The following is a 14999-nucleotide window of genomic DNA, read 5'->3' on the forward strand; positions in this document are numbered from 1 at the left end:
CATGTCGAGCCGCTACCTTCACTGCACAGCCGTGACACAAAGAGCGGTGGCGCCTATCGAAAACAAAGTCACACTGTACAACCAACCTTCCCTTTTACTACGATAATAAACACCCCCTTCTGCTACTCCAATGGTACCACCACCCTGACTGGAAAGGTCCTCAGTTTAAGTTGAAATATTCGCTGCCGCGTACATGCGAACACGAGTCAGGGCAAACGGGTAACCTCAACACAAGGCGCGAACCCCCGTTTAGCGTCAGCTTGTACAGAGAAAATCAAGCAGCACGACCACATTAAGGAACGGGAATAATCCCCAGAAATACGGGCGCGCCGGCCCTCTTGCCCTCTTTCGGAGCGATGCTAAAGGGTCGAAATCGGCACACCCATAGGTAATACGATAATGAACACGCACACCCGAACACTCAAGAAGGAGGAAAGAGGTGCAGATGACCAGCACCTACACCGTACATGCACTACCCGCTTACACGAGCACTGAAACTCCGATCAGCCACCGCCACTTAATCACAGCAATAACGTAAGCGCATACTCCTCCCCTTGTGCAACCCACAAGGACAACGCACATTGCCCTCTCCACCACACTCTACTTCATACTGGTTTCATTTTTATCCGCATTACTTCCTACGATTCAACCGCATGTGGGCACTTAGGAGGTGCCCTGCAGCCAACCCTGACATGAGCGACAGTTCCGCAGAAAGAACACCAGCCGCAACAAGACGTGAGAGAAGCTGCGCGTTGGCCCCTGGTGCTTCCTTGTTCGACCCAGCACACCCGATCATATCTAAGCACCCACTCTGGGCTGGTAGACCCGTGCCACCACCAACTGTTCCCACCTCAATGCTGGGCATTGCGACCGAAATGAGCAGATCGTTCCCAACTTTAGACATTGTGGTGATGCAGGTGGAGGATTCCACCACCTGCGCTGGGTCCTGCCCCGTCGCAATGAAAATTGCTGCAACAACATTGGCAGCTTGTGCATTAAAGCCACCAACAGAACCGGCAACAGCTGAGCCAACGAGGTTTTTGTCGATATTTAGTGACACAAGATCCTCAACGGTGCACTTTAATGTGCGCTCAACCAACTCGCCCCTTACGAGCGCCTCGGCAACGACAGTTTTTCCTCTCCCCTCAATCCAGTTCACTGCGGAGGGTTTCTTGTCAGTGCAGTAGTTCCCCGACAACGCAATAACCTTCATCGACGGAAAGTTTTGCTTTATTAACTCCAATGCCTTGTCGACACCTTTGGTTATCATGTTCATCCCCATCGCATCTCCGGTGGTCGCGCGGAACCGAATATAGGCTTTGCGACCGATGATGACGCACTTGAGCGACTGCAACTTCCCAAATCGCGTCGTGCTCTCGAAAGCTGCTTTGATTTCAGTGAAATTTTCTACACAAAAATTATGAAGCCTTCCCGCCTCTTCCAAAGACTCAACCTCCACTACTGGAGCACGTGACATGCCCTCGCCCAAGATCAGTGTCTTACAGCCCCCACTTTGGGATATAGCTCGTGCGCCTCGATGTGTGCTGGCAACCAGGGCACCTTCTGTCGTGGCCATGGGAATGGGGTATTCACAGCCATCCATTATTATTGGCCCAGCCATACCAAGAGGAATAGGAACGTAACCCACAATATTTTCACAGTTCTGACCAACCACTCGATCCCATTCGTAGTTTTCAAATGGTATACGCTCCAAGCTTTTCCTCTTCACCTCCGCACTTTGGGAGGATGCCACATAGTCGGACACCACCTCACGACGCACAGCGATAGCGCGCTGGTAGTCGGGCTCCAGAGCCTGCTCTAACCCATAAAAGGTTAATTGACGACTGCTTACGGCTTTAACAAGCTCGGCATTGCTCATTGCGCCCCAACCCGTTTTGCCTGTCCCACAAGCACATGAGAGAGTCCTACGAAGCATTGCTAGTGCTTTTGACGACAAAATGCTTGGTAGCTAAAAAAAAAAAAAAATCTGCAAAAGTGGGGAACTAAAAAGTGAACAAGGGATATCAGAATGAAAAAGTGAGCCTGTTATTCACTTTTTCCGGAGGAGCCTTCCCACCCACACACCCTCCAAAAAAAAAAACGGAACAAAACAGTTAGACTTTTACCACTCCCACGGAGGATAACCAATCCTCCCGACCGTGGACTTAAGGAACACGAAACAACACGTCAGGAAACCAGTGAACCGAACACTGGCAGTACCTTATGCGCAGTTATGAGCCTAGTGGCTGACCGTAAGGCACTAATGTGTACCTACGTACGTATATCGGTGCTAACGGGTTGCTCTGTCATCACCTGTTTGTAGGCCGGTCTGAAGCGCATCGAGCAAATAGTTGGAAGAAGACACGCCTAATCGAAGGGTCGCTACTCGTGACGTCCCCATCACCCATGACTAATGAAGTCTCTGCTTAAAGGAGTAAATTGTGGAAAACATAAACAGCTAGAGGTGGAAAAAAAAAATCTTGCTCTACGGCATGAAGAACAGAAACCCTTTTCGGCAGTGGCCAACGCTAATACAGTAGACAACAGAAAAAGTGGATTCAAGAGCAAATTATTGACAATGTTCGACCCTCTCCTCCCCTCATGCACCGCAAGCACATTACCCGGTTCAAGTATAAGCAGGCATCCTCATGTTACTGCTTCGCTCGGCTGCAAACCGAGTTAGGTCTGCCACGAACGATCGTGGAGCCAGTCGGTGAGAACATTGCCTTGGCGCCACTGCTTCTAGCAACTTGTGAATCGTCGGTTGATTCATTGAATTTCAAACCGTCGGGAAACAGCCACCCACCGTGAAACCGTAGGATTAAAGGAACGTGCATAACGTTGTTGAAACTAAAATAAAAAGCACCTGCTTCCTGACGCAGACATCGTATTTCTCCCTTTGATATTCCTGTAGCGAACCAATCGATCCAGAGGGGCTTACAAAACAGAAGCCACAGAACACCCAAGACCAGGTAAGGCGTGTCGTGCAGCCCAAGCTGCACCGAAATAAAGATTACCTGATATATTTGGGATGTTGTAACCACTTCGGTAAATCCCGAGAAATTAATTCTGTACCGCTCCAAACACTACCGATGGGGCAGCAATGGTAAAAAGCCGAGCGTAAGCACAACATCGAGAAACATCACCCCCTATGAAGCAAGTATTTGTGGCGGAACACCCCAAATGGCCACAGCATTACTTGCCTTGCCACATGCACATGACTAGAACAACAGTTACTGGGTTGGGAAACGTTTGTTTCCACTCAACCTTTCATTTGCAAACCATTATCTACAGGGACTTCCCACAAGTGATTTCGAGCAGAAGCGAACGATAAAGCGCATTAACGTCGTCTAAACAGCATTTCTCGGACTCCTTGGCATTGTTGATGTCATCGAACCTCAGTTCCACTATATGGCTGAGCTGTCCTCCCTCTTCTAGTGGCCCAGTTCCACCCGAATTTAGCTCTACACCATCGGCAAAGTACGGCACATGTGTAGGCGGGAAACGAACAATGTCACCCTTTATCGTCCCAGAAACCCATTCCATAACTTCCCTGCGTTCCCGGTCAATCGCAGCCTGCCTTTCCTCTTCACGTTTTGTCTCGAAATCGTAGCTAACGTTTTCGTTCATCCGCAGTGAGTGAATTAGTGCCAGCAGGTCATCCCGACCAATTGGGTGCGAAAGCTTTTCGACTGTTGACCTCATGCTCGCGAATACGTCACTTTCAACTCTGTCTGCCGCTGTTTTCAAAGAATTCAACTCCACCTCCATCTGCGTGTTCTGTGCCGTAACCGTGCTGATCGTCTTCTCCAACACTACAACTTGAGCCCCCACTCGGCACTCGTCCGCCTCATTTTGCTCCTTTGCCACCCTTAAACGCACACACATGGCGTTTAACTCAGCTTTCCGTCGCTGAATGGTGATGGATAATTCTTGTGTAGCCGCGTCGGCCTCCACAAGAGCCTCATTCTGGGCATCCTCAATGCCCTGGAAGCGCCCTCTCTCAAAAGAATCTTGTGCAACCCTTTGCCGTTCCTCCTGGTACCTTCTTTCACGTACAGACAGCTCCTCAAGTAGCTCCTGCCGCAACTCACGAACATCCTCAGCACCCTTGCCACGCTCATCTTCTATTAACTGCACGTAGTGAAGCTTATCACTCTCTATCTTCTGCCTCTGCTCCTCTATCTGACCTTCCTTCAGACGAATGTCGTCTGTAATACTGCGCAGCTGATCGTTGAGAGTCGTGGCGTTTGATTCCATAATTTTCCGACGCGAGCTCTCCTCTGTATGGGCTGCTTCAGCTGCCGCGAGCTTCGCCTTATTAGTCTGCAACACAACTGATGCAACTTGTAGGCTTCGCTTCTCGGTCTTAATGTCCTGGTCAGTGACGTGAAGGAGTTGCTTTATTGAAGACAAATGACGAGAAACATCTTCGCGTTCGGAATGAATTCTCGTAAGTTGAGCCTGGGCGTCTGCCAACCTTCGGTCCAAATCCAATTTATTTTCGTTAAGCAAATTAATAGTACTTTTTTTCTCTTCAGCAAGCATGTTGGTTGTTGCGCTAAATTTCTCAACTTTCTTTTGTAGATCTCTATTTTTCTCCTCCATTTGCTTCAGGGTGATTTCCTTCTGGGAAAGTAGTTCTTTGTTCTGCTCAGTGTCGCTCATGAGCTTCTGTACTGAATACTCGACTTGGGCGCTAGACAAACTGTGAGGCTTCGTGTCGCGTTCAAAGAGCTTGACATCGTTCATGAAGACATCGAGTTGCTGGCGAATGCTCTGCAGTTGCCTCGTGAGCAGTTCGGCGCAGTCGCGAAGCCGGTCAACAGCTGATAGTTGCTCCCTGTTAAAGCCAGCCGGTGGTGGAGGCACCGCGTAAGCCGCATCAGGACTCAAGTTACTTACTCCATCAGCTTTTTGACCTGACATGTTGGAAGGCGAAGTCAGAAAGGGAACAACCCCACTATTGTTTCCTTCACCGGTCAAAGTATCCTTTTTCTTTACCACGTGCATGAAAAAGCAGGTATGCACCTGTGCCCCTGCCCCACGCCTGACCTTCGAGGGTACCACTACGAAACGAGACCCCTTCTCAGTCATTCCAATAAGCATACCCTCAAACCCCCTCATGTCTGGTGTAACACTGAGGTGGTTTGTTGGAACACACAATGCAACCGGTTTATCGTCGTGAAGATTTCCATCCAACTTGCTTCCGAGTGTGGGAAGTTCTTTTCGCGGATTTTCAGCTTGGATAACCCAACAAATATAACGAACCTTCACTTGATCGTTAGCGAGGATAATTCGATCCCTATTCCCCATGGTAACATCACAAGCAATAATACTCTGCTCCGGAGAGCCAGACACACCGTACATAGCTACAGTTACATGCGCACAGAACTTAATCGCCTCATCCTCTTCTTCAAAAAGCATAGACCAGCACCTCCCTTGCTCATCCTTAAAAGATACGTATCCTCCTTCTTGTAGTGCGATACACGCACCCGTTTCATTGTTGGAAGTAATAACTGCAGTGCACAGGTACTCACTCCTTTCGTCATAGCAACCCATTTTATAAATGGGAGGATCGGAAAGTGTACCGATAATTGTGCAACCCACCGGCCCATAATCTTCGTATTGACCACTTTTCTCATCAAAAAGATATAAATTAACTCTTACCAGACATGTGTGTTGGGCTGCCATATCATTCGACGAAGGGTAGACCCCCTGTTTCACTGGAACCGCTGTTTGCTTTTCTTTCTTCACCAGAAAGCAGTACGAAAAGAGAGTTGCAGCAACAAACCAGTCCTCCTTAATGATATACTGCCTCGCTTATTATTTTATTTTTATGGGGAAAGGGGGAAAAAAGCGGGGAAAAGTAAATGTTAAACCAATATGGCCACGGGGAAACAAGGTGAAGGGAGAGCATCTCGTTAAAACTACTAAAAGAGCGACAAATAACCGAAAGCGATATGTGACGGTTTCTTGACGCTTGTTCACCATAAGTTACAAAGTGAGCCATTCCTCCTCGTTCGTTGTTTTCGCGAGTGCCGTGTAATCAACATCTTTAGGGTCCAGTTCTTTGTTGTAATTTGTCAACCACGGTATCAGCAAATTCGACTGCTCATTTGAGAGACGGAATACGATATCATTCAACCGAACGATGGAACCCTTATCAAGATACGTTGGGGGTAAAAGAAGGTTCCTAATCCGCACCTCAGAAGGTGGGATACCTAGAACAAAGCACACGCGCCTTGCAATACCCTCCATTTGCCTGCGATGGGGTAGCTGGCGATTGCGCAACCACGGGTTGTCTGAAGCGATAATAATAAGAGTAACATCATTTCCATTGATGTAAAGAAAGTCGATTATTCCCTGGCAGCTGTCACCAGAAACCAGCGACTCTCTGCTAACACAGTAGTCAAACAGGATGTTATGCTCCCCTTTGTCACCTGTTACCAACCTCCCAGAGGCCCTTACATTTTCAGCCGTTTTACATTGTAAATACTCCATGTATCGCCTTAGTGACGAGCGGTAACCCTCACTATAGTTAAAACCTAAGAAGTCATAAATAATGTCAATTTGACTGTAATTTCTCACAATATGAGCAACTAGCTCCTTAAAGGGGTTTCGCTCATCCACAAAAATATCATTTGTAACTGGATCCTCAGTGATATAGTTCGTAAACGCTTCATCAAATGTCCCCTGCCGCGCCAAACCATAAATGCAACATAATCGTTCCATAAACATAAAGTCCCTTGATCCGAATGCTTCCAACCGCATAAACGCGTCACGCAATAATGCCGCCTTATTCACTTCGCCCATCCACCGTAATTTCGCTACCTCTTCTTGCAGCCACGTCCTGTTCTTTTCTCTCACGACTTCCTTCGGAACCCCTGTCAAAGATGAAATCTGCAAAATATCGGCATTTAAGGCACCGAAACACTTTCTCCATCCGGACAAAATTTGCTTAAGGTTTTCCTGCTCCTGTCGGATCAATTCTTTTTGATCGTTCGGAAGATTGGGAGGAATGCGCATCTCCCACTTATTTAACTTCCAACTGAAAATTCGTTCCTCCACAAGTTCAAGCAAACCCAACTCATCCACTTTGCCCCCATCGGTCGCGTAAACAGAGGTAACCTGGCTGTGTGTTAACGGGACAGCACCGTAAGTCGCGTGAGATCTTGCCGAGTTCCAACAATTTGCCATGAAATGACAAAACTTTCGCATCTTCTTCCTTTCTAACGTTCATACACATGTGAATACGTTGACGCCATTTATTGTCGTTTCAGTGGCAGGTAAACAAAAAAAAAACATTGTAAAAGGGTCAGCACGTATATACTTACGTATGACAGACCTTACACAACTATGAATATATATTCCGTGTAGGGGAACCTCCACATACACACAAAAACAACAGCTGATGTAAAAAGGGGTGTCAACTTTCTAAAGAACAAAACTTCTATCTCCTGTTAAGGATACAGATTCACTACAATAGGTCACCTCCACAATCACTTCCGCTATTTTCCTTCACCAAACTTACTTTCCCACACCTCCATAACATATGAACTTGTCTCGACTTTTTAAAAAAAAATCAGTACGACTCCTTTGTGTGAATGTGTCGCAGCCACTCCGCGTCCAATACGCTGCCACCCCACTCAATATAATGATTATCCATTGGATAGTGCATTGTATAGTCCAAAAAGGGCTTTTCTCCATACTCGCCATAGTAATTCGCAGCTACCCACTTTGGTATACCAAATGGAAATATAAAGTAACAGGGGAAAAACCACATGAGGAGTCGACGAAGCATCTCCCAAGTGGTTTCATACTTCCGGGTGTCGCGGTCAATCCATAGTTCCTGACGCCCCCAACCCCAGAACATCCAGAAATTCATCTGGTACTGGGGGAAAACAGAAGTATTAGGTGCTTCACGTGCGTAGTTAAATGGATACTTGGCTCCCTTCGACATTTCGAATTCTTGATAACGGTATGATAGTCTTCTACATAATCTCAGCATTTTCCAAGATCCTACGTCTACCACCCCTGGATTGGCAGGGAAAAGAAAGGTTACCTAGTGCGAAAAAATTGAAATAAAATCGGTGATAATAATACATATTGTTACGTAAGCTCCGCACCTGGTTAACACATTGGAACACTTCTGCCAACACTGCCTCACACATTAAGGAACCTTCGGCGCAGACGTGCAAGAAGTGGAAAATATCTTCATTTTTAACTACAAATAAGAAATAGGTTCAACAAGTGAACAAAAAAACGAGCCTGTCACGATGACGAAGTTTTCGTGGAAGAAAAATAAATTTTCAACTATCTTCATCAACCCCAAAAATACCTTCCCCCAGTTTCCACCAGGCTAGGGTATAAAACATGTGAAGATCATGATGTTTCTCAGCTTCATTCAAGTCGCTCCAGTTGTCACCCGTAATCGGCCAGTGATACATTGATCTATAAGTTGAAAAATACCACGGGATGTTTTGGTCTAATTTCTTTACGAATGCCGGTTCCTTCATGCCGTGGGGAAATTCACCCCGTGTTGTTAACTCTAGATCGGCATACTTCATCCTGAAAAGGATGCTCCGTCGAAGCATGTTTCCACCTTCTACCAACGGCAGCAGGGACACTAACACTGAAAAGAAATAACACCAATGTTATAGCACACTGTGCAGAAGCCTACAGAAACGATATGCGAAACCTGCAGTATCTACACTTGAGCAACCACAAGATCCTAACAAAGCAGAGGAAAGCGGAATAAACAATGAACAAAAATGAAGGAGTATATAACAAACGCTAAAAATTTTTAAATTCAAACAGCAAACAAAACAGAACCCTGTACAGCAACCTTTCAAAAGCTAAAAATACTACAAACACACAGAGGTATACAACGAAAAATATGCAACTTCGTATCCTCCCGAACATAGGGGTCACAGTGCAGTCCAGAAGAAAAAAAGTGTCATAACCATTTCAACGAAAAAACGAAAATATACCCACCCAATCCGGAACAAAGAACTACAAAAATATGATATTTTTATTTTACAAAAGGCCAAACCGACCACGCTAACGTACAAAAAGACGCCTCTAAACATCCTAAATAAGTGTTTATTATCCAAATATTTCCCGAAAGACGCGGTGCGCTATTGATTCTTAGCAGCAACCCCAACCACAAATATGCAAATCCCACCACAGTTACAACAAGTACTGAAACGTTCACATAAAGTATAATAAAATTGTGATGTGGTGAAAGCAGACAACCGGTCGCCAGATATAATAACTTATCCCCCACAACAGCACCTACACTGACGCTTATATATAATAACCCTCGTGCAGGAGGGAACGAAAGGAGGTGTAGGTGATCAAATAAATAAAACCAATAACGACAGCAACAGTTAATATTGAATAGCATTGAGTCAGGACCAGTAGTACACAGAACGGCAAACATATGCATATGCATATATATATATATATATATATCTTTAAAAAACATAGTAAACATTGCCATTCGGTGACACAAACCGTGATCCCGCTTCTGCCCCTCAATCGCAAACCCACCATCCGTCAAATTCAGCTAAATCCACACAGGTACACAGACACAGGGAACGAAAAGAGCAATTCAAGTGGAGGACCCTCGGATGTAAGGTCCAACCGACTCATCTTCCGCCCACCCGCTACCACATCACACTCACCACTATGCCAGCACTCCTCCCCAACAACTTTAATGCAAGCCTGAAAGAAGCGCAGCTGTGGAGCACGGCAGGCAGGACCCCTCAGCAGTGGCCGACAACAACAACCACCACCACCGCATTTTAAGAACTTCAGGATATAGAATCCCGAGGGAAATACCGTCGTACGCTGTTTGGTTCATGAGAAAATCGAAGTTCCCGACTCACGGTCACATTCACGGAGGCGAAGAAATCATCAATCGAAGGTCGGCCCAGGCACTGCCCGCTACCGGGAATACGAAGCAGCAAACAGGGGAGCCACATACAAAGGAAACAGGTGTCATAAACGGGTGACGTCTCAGGCCGCCGCCGACCCTGGCAACAGCATGGCAAACCCAACCGCGCGGCCAAGGAAACTTTTTTCCGCTGACGGGCAGAACGCCTGCAGTGGAGAAAGGGCGTATAAGCGAGACGAAGAGGTAGCTCCACAAATAGCGGAAGGGTGCGGACAATGTGAACGAATTAATACGAGCGGGCCGCCTGCCGCGCTACAGCGAAATCCATCCCTAGAACAGGCGAATTTACTCCTTCGCTACGGGACGCGGAGACCCCAGACTTGGAGGGTGTGGGTGAGTAAAGTTGATGGAAATATAATGAAACCCCTTAGTGGGAGGAGGATAAGGGCTAAGCATGGTAAAATCTCCAAGGAGTAGGGTCATGGAGGCCGTAGTTTGCCTTTGGAAGAGGAGAATAACCGGGAATTTGTGGTATCCAGACCAACCCACCAACACGGCTGGTCCCAGTGGTCGCAGCGGGCTGCCCCCCCCCCCCGTGGAAATTAAAAAGCATCGGGGCGGAGGCTCTTGTGGAAACCCTCTAGACAAAGAGGGTTTAAACACCCGAGCACTCCATAAATGGAAATAGCGGGAGGCAACCGAGGGGGTGTTCAGCGTGCAGGGGAAACACATACTGCAAAAAACTCGAGCGGCTGAATGTCAGTGGGCTTGGACGCCGGCCAAAGCCATCAGCTGCGCTCTACAGAATGGAAGACTGTCGGAGAAGTCGAATGCCAGCACCGTTCGTGGGTTACGCGTGCATTATATGTGGTAGATGGCAACGGTGGTATCCGGGCACTCAGGCAATGTTCCGCCGATCCACTCATCACACCACGGAGGGGGAATTTCTAACCCCACAGGAGAGTACGCATGATGATTGCCAATGCAGTGTCAGAAGCCACTGCACTGTCATGGAGAGTGCAAGTGGCTTCCGCTTTGGACTTCCATTGTTCACCATGGCGATGAACTCGCTGAACCGACTACTGGAAGAAGGACCCCAGTTACGTGCCGATTTGTTTACACATAACTGAACGCTGCTGCTTCCTCAAACGAAAGAGAAAAATATCAAACACACACTGCGGAGGTAAGTGGACATGGTGGCACCATGGTCTTGAGAGTACCTAATGGAAGTTTACCTAACGCAGATGAAAAGCACACCCTTCGGTTCTGTGAAATGAATACCGCTCACACCAAACGGTGATGGAGCGTGGGTAGGGCTTGAGAGAACTTTAAAAGTTGCTCTTTGTGATACTCCATTGCATAATTGAAATGGCAAGGCGCGCTATGCAGACAATACGAAAAAAATTGACCTGAGTCTACTTCAAATAGGAGCAATATCTACTTTCACGCAGGGCTAAGCACACCAGCTTCTGCGGTTCTTTTACCTCGCACTGGCGCGAGCGTGTGTCATGTGAAGGGTTGAAGCGTCGTAATAGGATGTGTGTAAGGGTAGTGGAGGGGAACCCGCTGTTGCACACTGAAAATTTAGCTGTATCATTTCAGGCGTGACATAGCGAATGTACTAAGAGAGCACCGTCCCTGAAGGTAGCGGCTTACAGCTCAGAAGCGCCACATTAATACGTAGTCCCAAGTCCGTGTTGATGTGAGAAGTGAAAGTCTCAGTGAAGTGCAATGCCGAGGAAGAGTGTTTCCGAATCTTCATGTCCAAGACCACGAGGAGACACATTACACGATTTCACCAATCCCTTTGTGTCAAGTGGCGTAAGCCCCCAGTTACTTTCCTCACACTTCGATACCGCAACAGGGCTCTCTTTCGCAATTAAATAAGGCTCATACGCGCGGAAGATCACAAAGATATAAAAATGAAAGCGAGGGTGGGCAGATTGCACAACGCTTCAGTGGAAACGGTGTACAATTACCGCCTGGTAGATGCCACGGGCCATGGACTGAGGGATCTGCATTATTGGGGAAAAAAAGAATGGGACAGCTACGACAACATTGGGGGGAAACAAACTGATATTCGTGGAGCGGGCAAATGCAGCCCCATCGCCACGCAGTAACCTAACCGAATCCCTGACAATAGAAAAGGGTGCGGGAATGTCACTGGATGTTTTCCAAGCGTATACAACGTCATCGAGAAAACTCCGGATATCGTCGATGGCGTGCTCGCACGTGTCCGGGACTGAGAAGTCAAAAACGGTGTCCCAGAAAAACGCGACCGGCCCCGACGCTATGAGAAGCCGGAGCTGGAGCAAAGCAGAGTTCCCCATGAAAGGAACGCTGCTGACTATTGGCTTCCTCTGAAAATAGGGGGTACTGGACCCTGGCACCACGTTGAGGTGGCCGGCGTCACCCCTGAGCAGACTCTTGACAATCACAGACTTGCTGTTGCCACTCATGGTATTGGAAGCAGGTCCATCTCACCGTGGCAGACCAACACCCAAATAAGCTACGGGTGCTTCTCCTACAAATACGGGAGGGAAAGCGTATACCACATTGAAGTTTGTATTTAGTCGTTGATGTGGAATGGAATGGGATGATTGATGGTATGGTGGAAAGGGTGACTGACATGCCGCAGTTGCCTGACCCGAAGCTTCAGGACATTGTAACCTACATGGGACCGATATTGCTGTCAGGGGAAAAGCGAGCGAAGAAGAGGTGGCAGTGGCTCGTTCCCGCCCCGTTGCCTCTCGGCATTGAAAATGGATGCTGCGAAATATTAACCCGCGAGCACCACTACAGTGCCTGAAATGAAAAGTACAAAGCTCGGCTTACAAAGCGTCGAACTCCAACAATCCGTGCGACCACTGCGACAGCGAAAAACAGTATGACACACACTGGTGATGCAATGAGACGGCGTGAGCACAAAGCCCATGGCTAGCGCCGGTCGAATGCAGTAACGCAAATGGTAAACAAACATGAATATTGCCGCGCGGATACGCCGTGAATATCAAGGTGCGGCGACACACTGTACCTTCACGTATTTCCCGTGATCCTCTTCCAACTGCGAACTCACAGCTAGGAGTGCGGTGTGCGCCGGAATGTGTTTAAGCAAGGAGACTGCTCGGGGAGACGCCGCAGAGCGCATCACAGTGTGTGTGTGTGTGTTTGGGGGAGAAGGAAGAGCTTGAGCTCAAGCGGAAGGGGCAGACGCACAAATGAACCACAGACACCAAGCAGATGCACATTAACACCAATGCTTCCAACATGTGTGTCACAGCGCCGCAATCAAACCTGACCTTGTACTTTATAGAAAGACACGCATGGCTTCCATGCGACACCTGAAATCACAGTCCAAAGCAACGATTTCGATTGAAAGTTACCATTATTATTGAGCTACCAATGGGTGAAAGATTTTCATGGACAGTGTGTTGTGGACGAGTGATCATACGGGTATAAAGGACTTTGGAGATAATTTGCATAGTTTCTCCTCGCGGTGGAACGGTACCACCAGGTGCCGCACCCATTTTCCACTTGTATCTTCTCTTCTTGACACCATAGAAGGATCTGACAACACAAACAGCGCACGCAGCGATCATAAGCAAAGAGCTACCCCCACATACGGGAAGGAGAAGGAGAAGGAAGGATAAAGGGAATCGATAGCATCAAAAAGAAAAATTTATGGCAGAAAGTTCAGCGACTTCGCATCTTTAAAATTAGCACACTGTGGGGAAGTGTGCTGTTCCGTCTCCTGTATACTGTGCTGTGACGACTCTGAAGGAGTAAAGGAAAACATCAGAACGGAGGGAGTCATACGTTGTACATAACGAAGAGATTCTCAACAACACTCATCAACAACAAAAGGCATTCCAAGATATTCCACAGTAGTGGCCAGCCATCTTGGAATGGCTTCTATTAACTCCGACGAGAAGACAAGAAGAAGAACTGAAAGAATACGAGACCTTTTATTCATCTGCGTGGTGTCGCTCGTAATGTGAGCCTATTGTTGTAGGAAGTTGGAAATAGTTCACCACTAAAGGCTTTCAGACGCCCAAACGTGAAATCACACGTATTGTGTTGCACGGGGACGCCCGCTTGCTTCTTGTGTTCTTACGTCGGTAGGGATACTTCTTGGACATCACAGCAGTGAGTGTTTTGGAGCGCTTTGATGTCATCATGGCGCACTGTCACTGAGTGGAGTGTGGGATGTTGTTGCCTCGCATGGTCTCTCGTCGACTCCAGCGCTTGGTGTGTGGCGACGCCGCGGCACAACTTCTGTGTGCTAACTTTTGGAGCTATTCTTGTAACTTTGTGCTGAGTGACCCTCGGGGACACACATCCTGCTTCAGATCTTCACGCAGGGAAATAGGTGCACCTTCTCCCCTTGGGCCAACACGGGAACGAAGTGCGGTGGGGAGGGTGTGTGGATCCGCTGCAGGGGATGCAGGCGGCGGCGCTCTCGGCGGTTGACCCGGTACGCGGAGAAATGCACTTTGGCCACCAGAGCCTCAGCAGTGCTCCACCGTGAGCCGTCTGCTGTACGGTTGATGTTCACTTACGTGTCGCTTATATTAAGAGCTTTTGTGTGGATGGTACTGCTGATTGCCTGTGTGCGCAGTCCGAGGGCTACCAAGGGTGATGTGCAGCTGGAAGGGCATTGGCTGTGCGCCACAGGGTGGGTCGGCGCTTTTGCCTTTCCGTTGCAGTCTGATGCTAGCGGCATGCCCCGCTTGGCTTTTGGCTGCCGGCGGGCGCGCGGGACAGCGGGGCCTAGTGACTCCGTAAGGCAGCCGTCAACAGCGGGACCCGCACTGGACTGAGCCACTTTTATTTTATTTTATTTTAGCCGTGTGCGTGTTACTCGCCAGTTAATGGGCTGTCGTTTGTTTACCTGGTAGTTGTGTTCAACGCTGGTGGGGCGCCGGGTGTCGGGGGTGGTTGGCTTATGTGCTGACTGAATTCCGTTAGGCTGGGTAGCCTATGCTTTTATAGTTTAGTTGGCATTGTATCTTCACCGTCCGCCGCTGACGGCCCACCTTAGTGGTCGGTAGCTGTTTGCTATCTGCGGGAGGCTGCCGATGTCGTTTGCGGTGAATGT

General features: G+C 48.1%; 5 protein-coding genes across 5 annotated transcripts, besides 6 other annotated features; all 5 read right to left on the minus strand.

The window, feature by feature from the left end:
• Positions 1–14999: part of a sequence feature (sequence corresponds to BAC RPCI93-26G9) that runs on past both edges of the window.
• On the minus strand, positions 632–1936 carry Tb927.6.4540 (3-hydroxy-3-methylglutaryl-CoA reductase, putative; the record flags this gene model as incomplete). The annotated part of the gene is made up of 1 exon (XM_840478.1): positions 632–1936. The coding sequence occupies one exon, from the start codon at positions 1934–1936 to the stop codon at positions 632–634; it is 1305 nt and encodes a 434-aa protein (XP_845571.1).
• Positions 3289–5694, minus strand: Tb927.6.4550 (hypothetical protein, conserved; the record flags this gene model as incomplete). Its single annotated transcript, XM_840479.1, has 1 exon — positions 3289–5694. One exon carries the CDS (start codon positions 5692–5694, stop codon positions 3289–3291), a length of 2406 nt encoding a protein of 801 aa, XP_845572.1.
• Tb927.6.4560 (hypothetical protein, conserved) lies at positions 5998–7221 on the minus strand (the record flags this gene model as incomplete). Its single annotated transcript, XM_840480.1, has 1 exon — positions 5998–7221. One exon carries the CDS (start codon positions 7219–7221, stop codon positions 5998–6000), a length of 1224 nt encoding a protein of 407 aa, XP_845573.1.
• On the minus strand, positions 7586–8011 carry Tb927.6.4570 (hypothetical protein, conserved; the record flags this gene model as incomplete). The annotated part of the gene is made up of 1 exon (XM_840481.1): positions 7586–8011. The coding sequence occupies one exon, from the start codon at positions 8009–8011 to the stop codon at positions 7586–7588; it is 426 nt and encodes a 141-aa protein (XP_845574.1).
• Tb927.6.4580 (hypothetical protein, conserved) lies at positions 8313–8597 on the minus strand (the record flags this gene model as incomplete). Its single annotated transcript, XM_840482.1, has 1 exon — positions 8313–8597. One exon carries the CDS (start codon positions 8595–8597, stop codon positions 8313–8315), a length of 285 nt encoding a protein of 94 aa, XP_845575.1.
• Positions 9444–9477: a microsatellite.
• Positions 10927–12117: a mobile genetic element.
• Positions 12118–12319: a mobile genetic element.
• Positions 12320–12982: a mobile genetic element.
• Positions 14727–14746: a microsatellite.

Source organism: Trypanosoma brucei, chromosome 6 (assembly GCF_000002445.2).
Source record: "Trypanosoma brucei brucei TREU927 chromosome 6, complete sequence".
Lineage (NCBI taxonomy): Eukaryota > Euglenozoa > Kinetoplastea > Trypanosomatida > Trypanosomatidae > Trypanosoma > Trypanosoma brucei.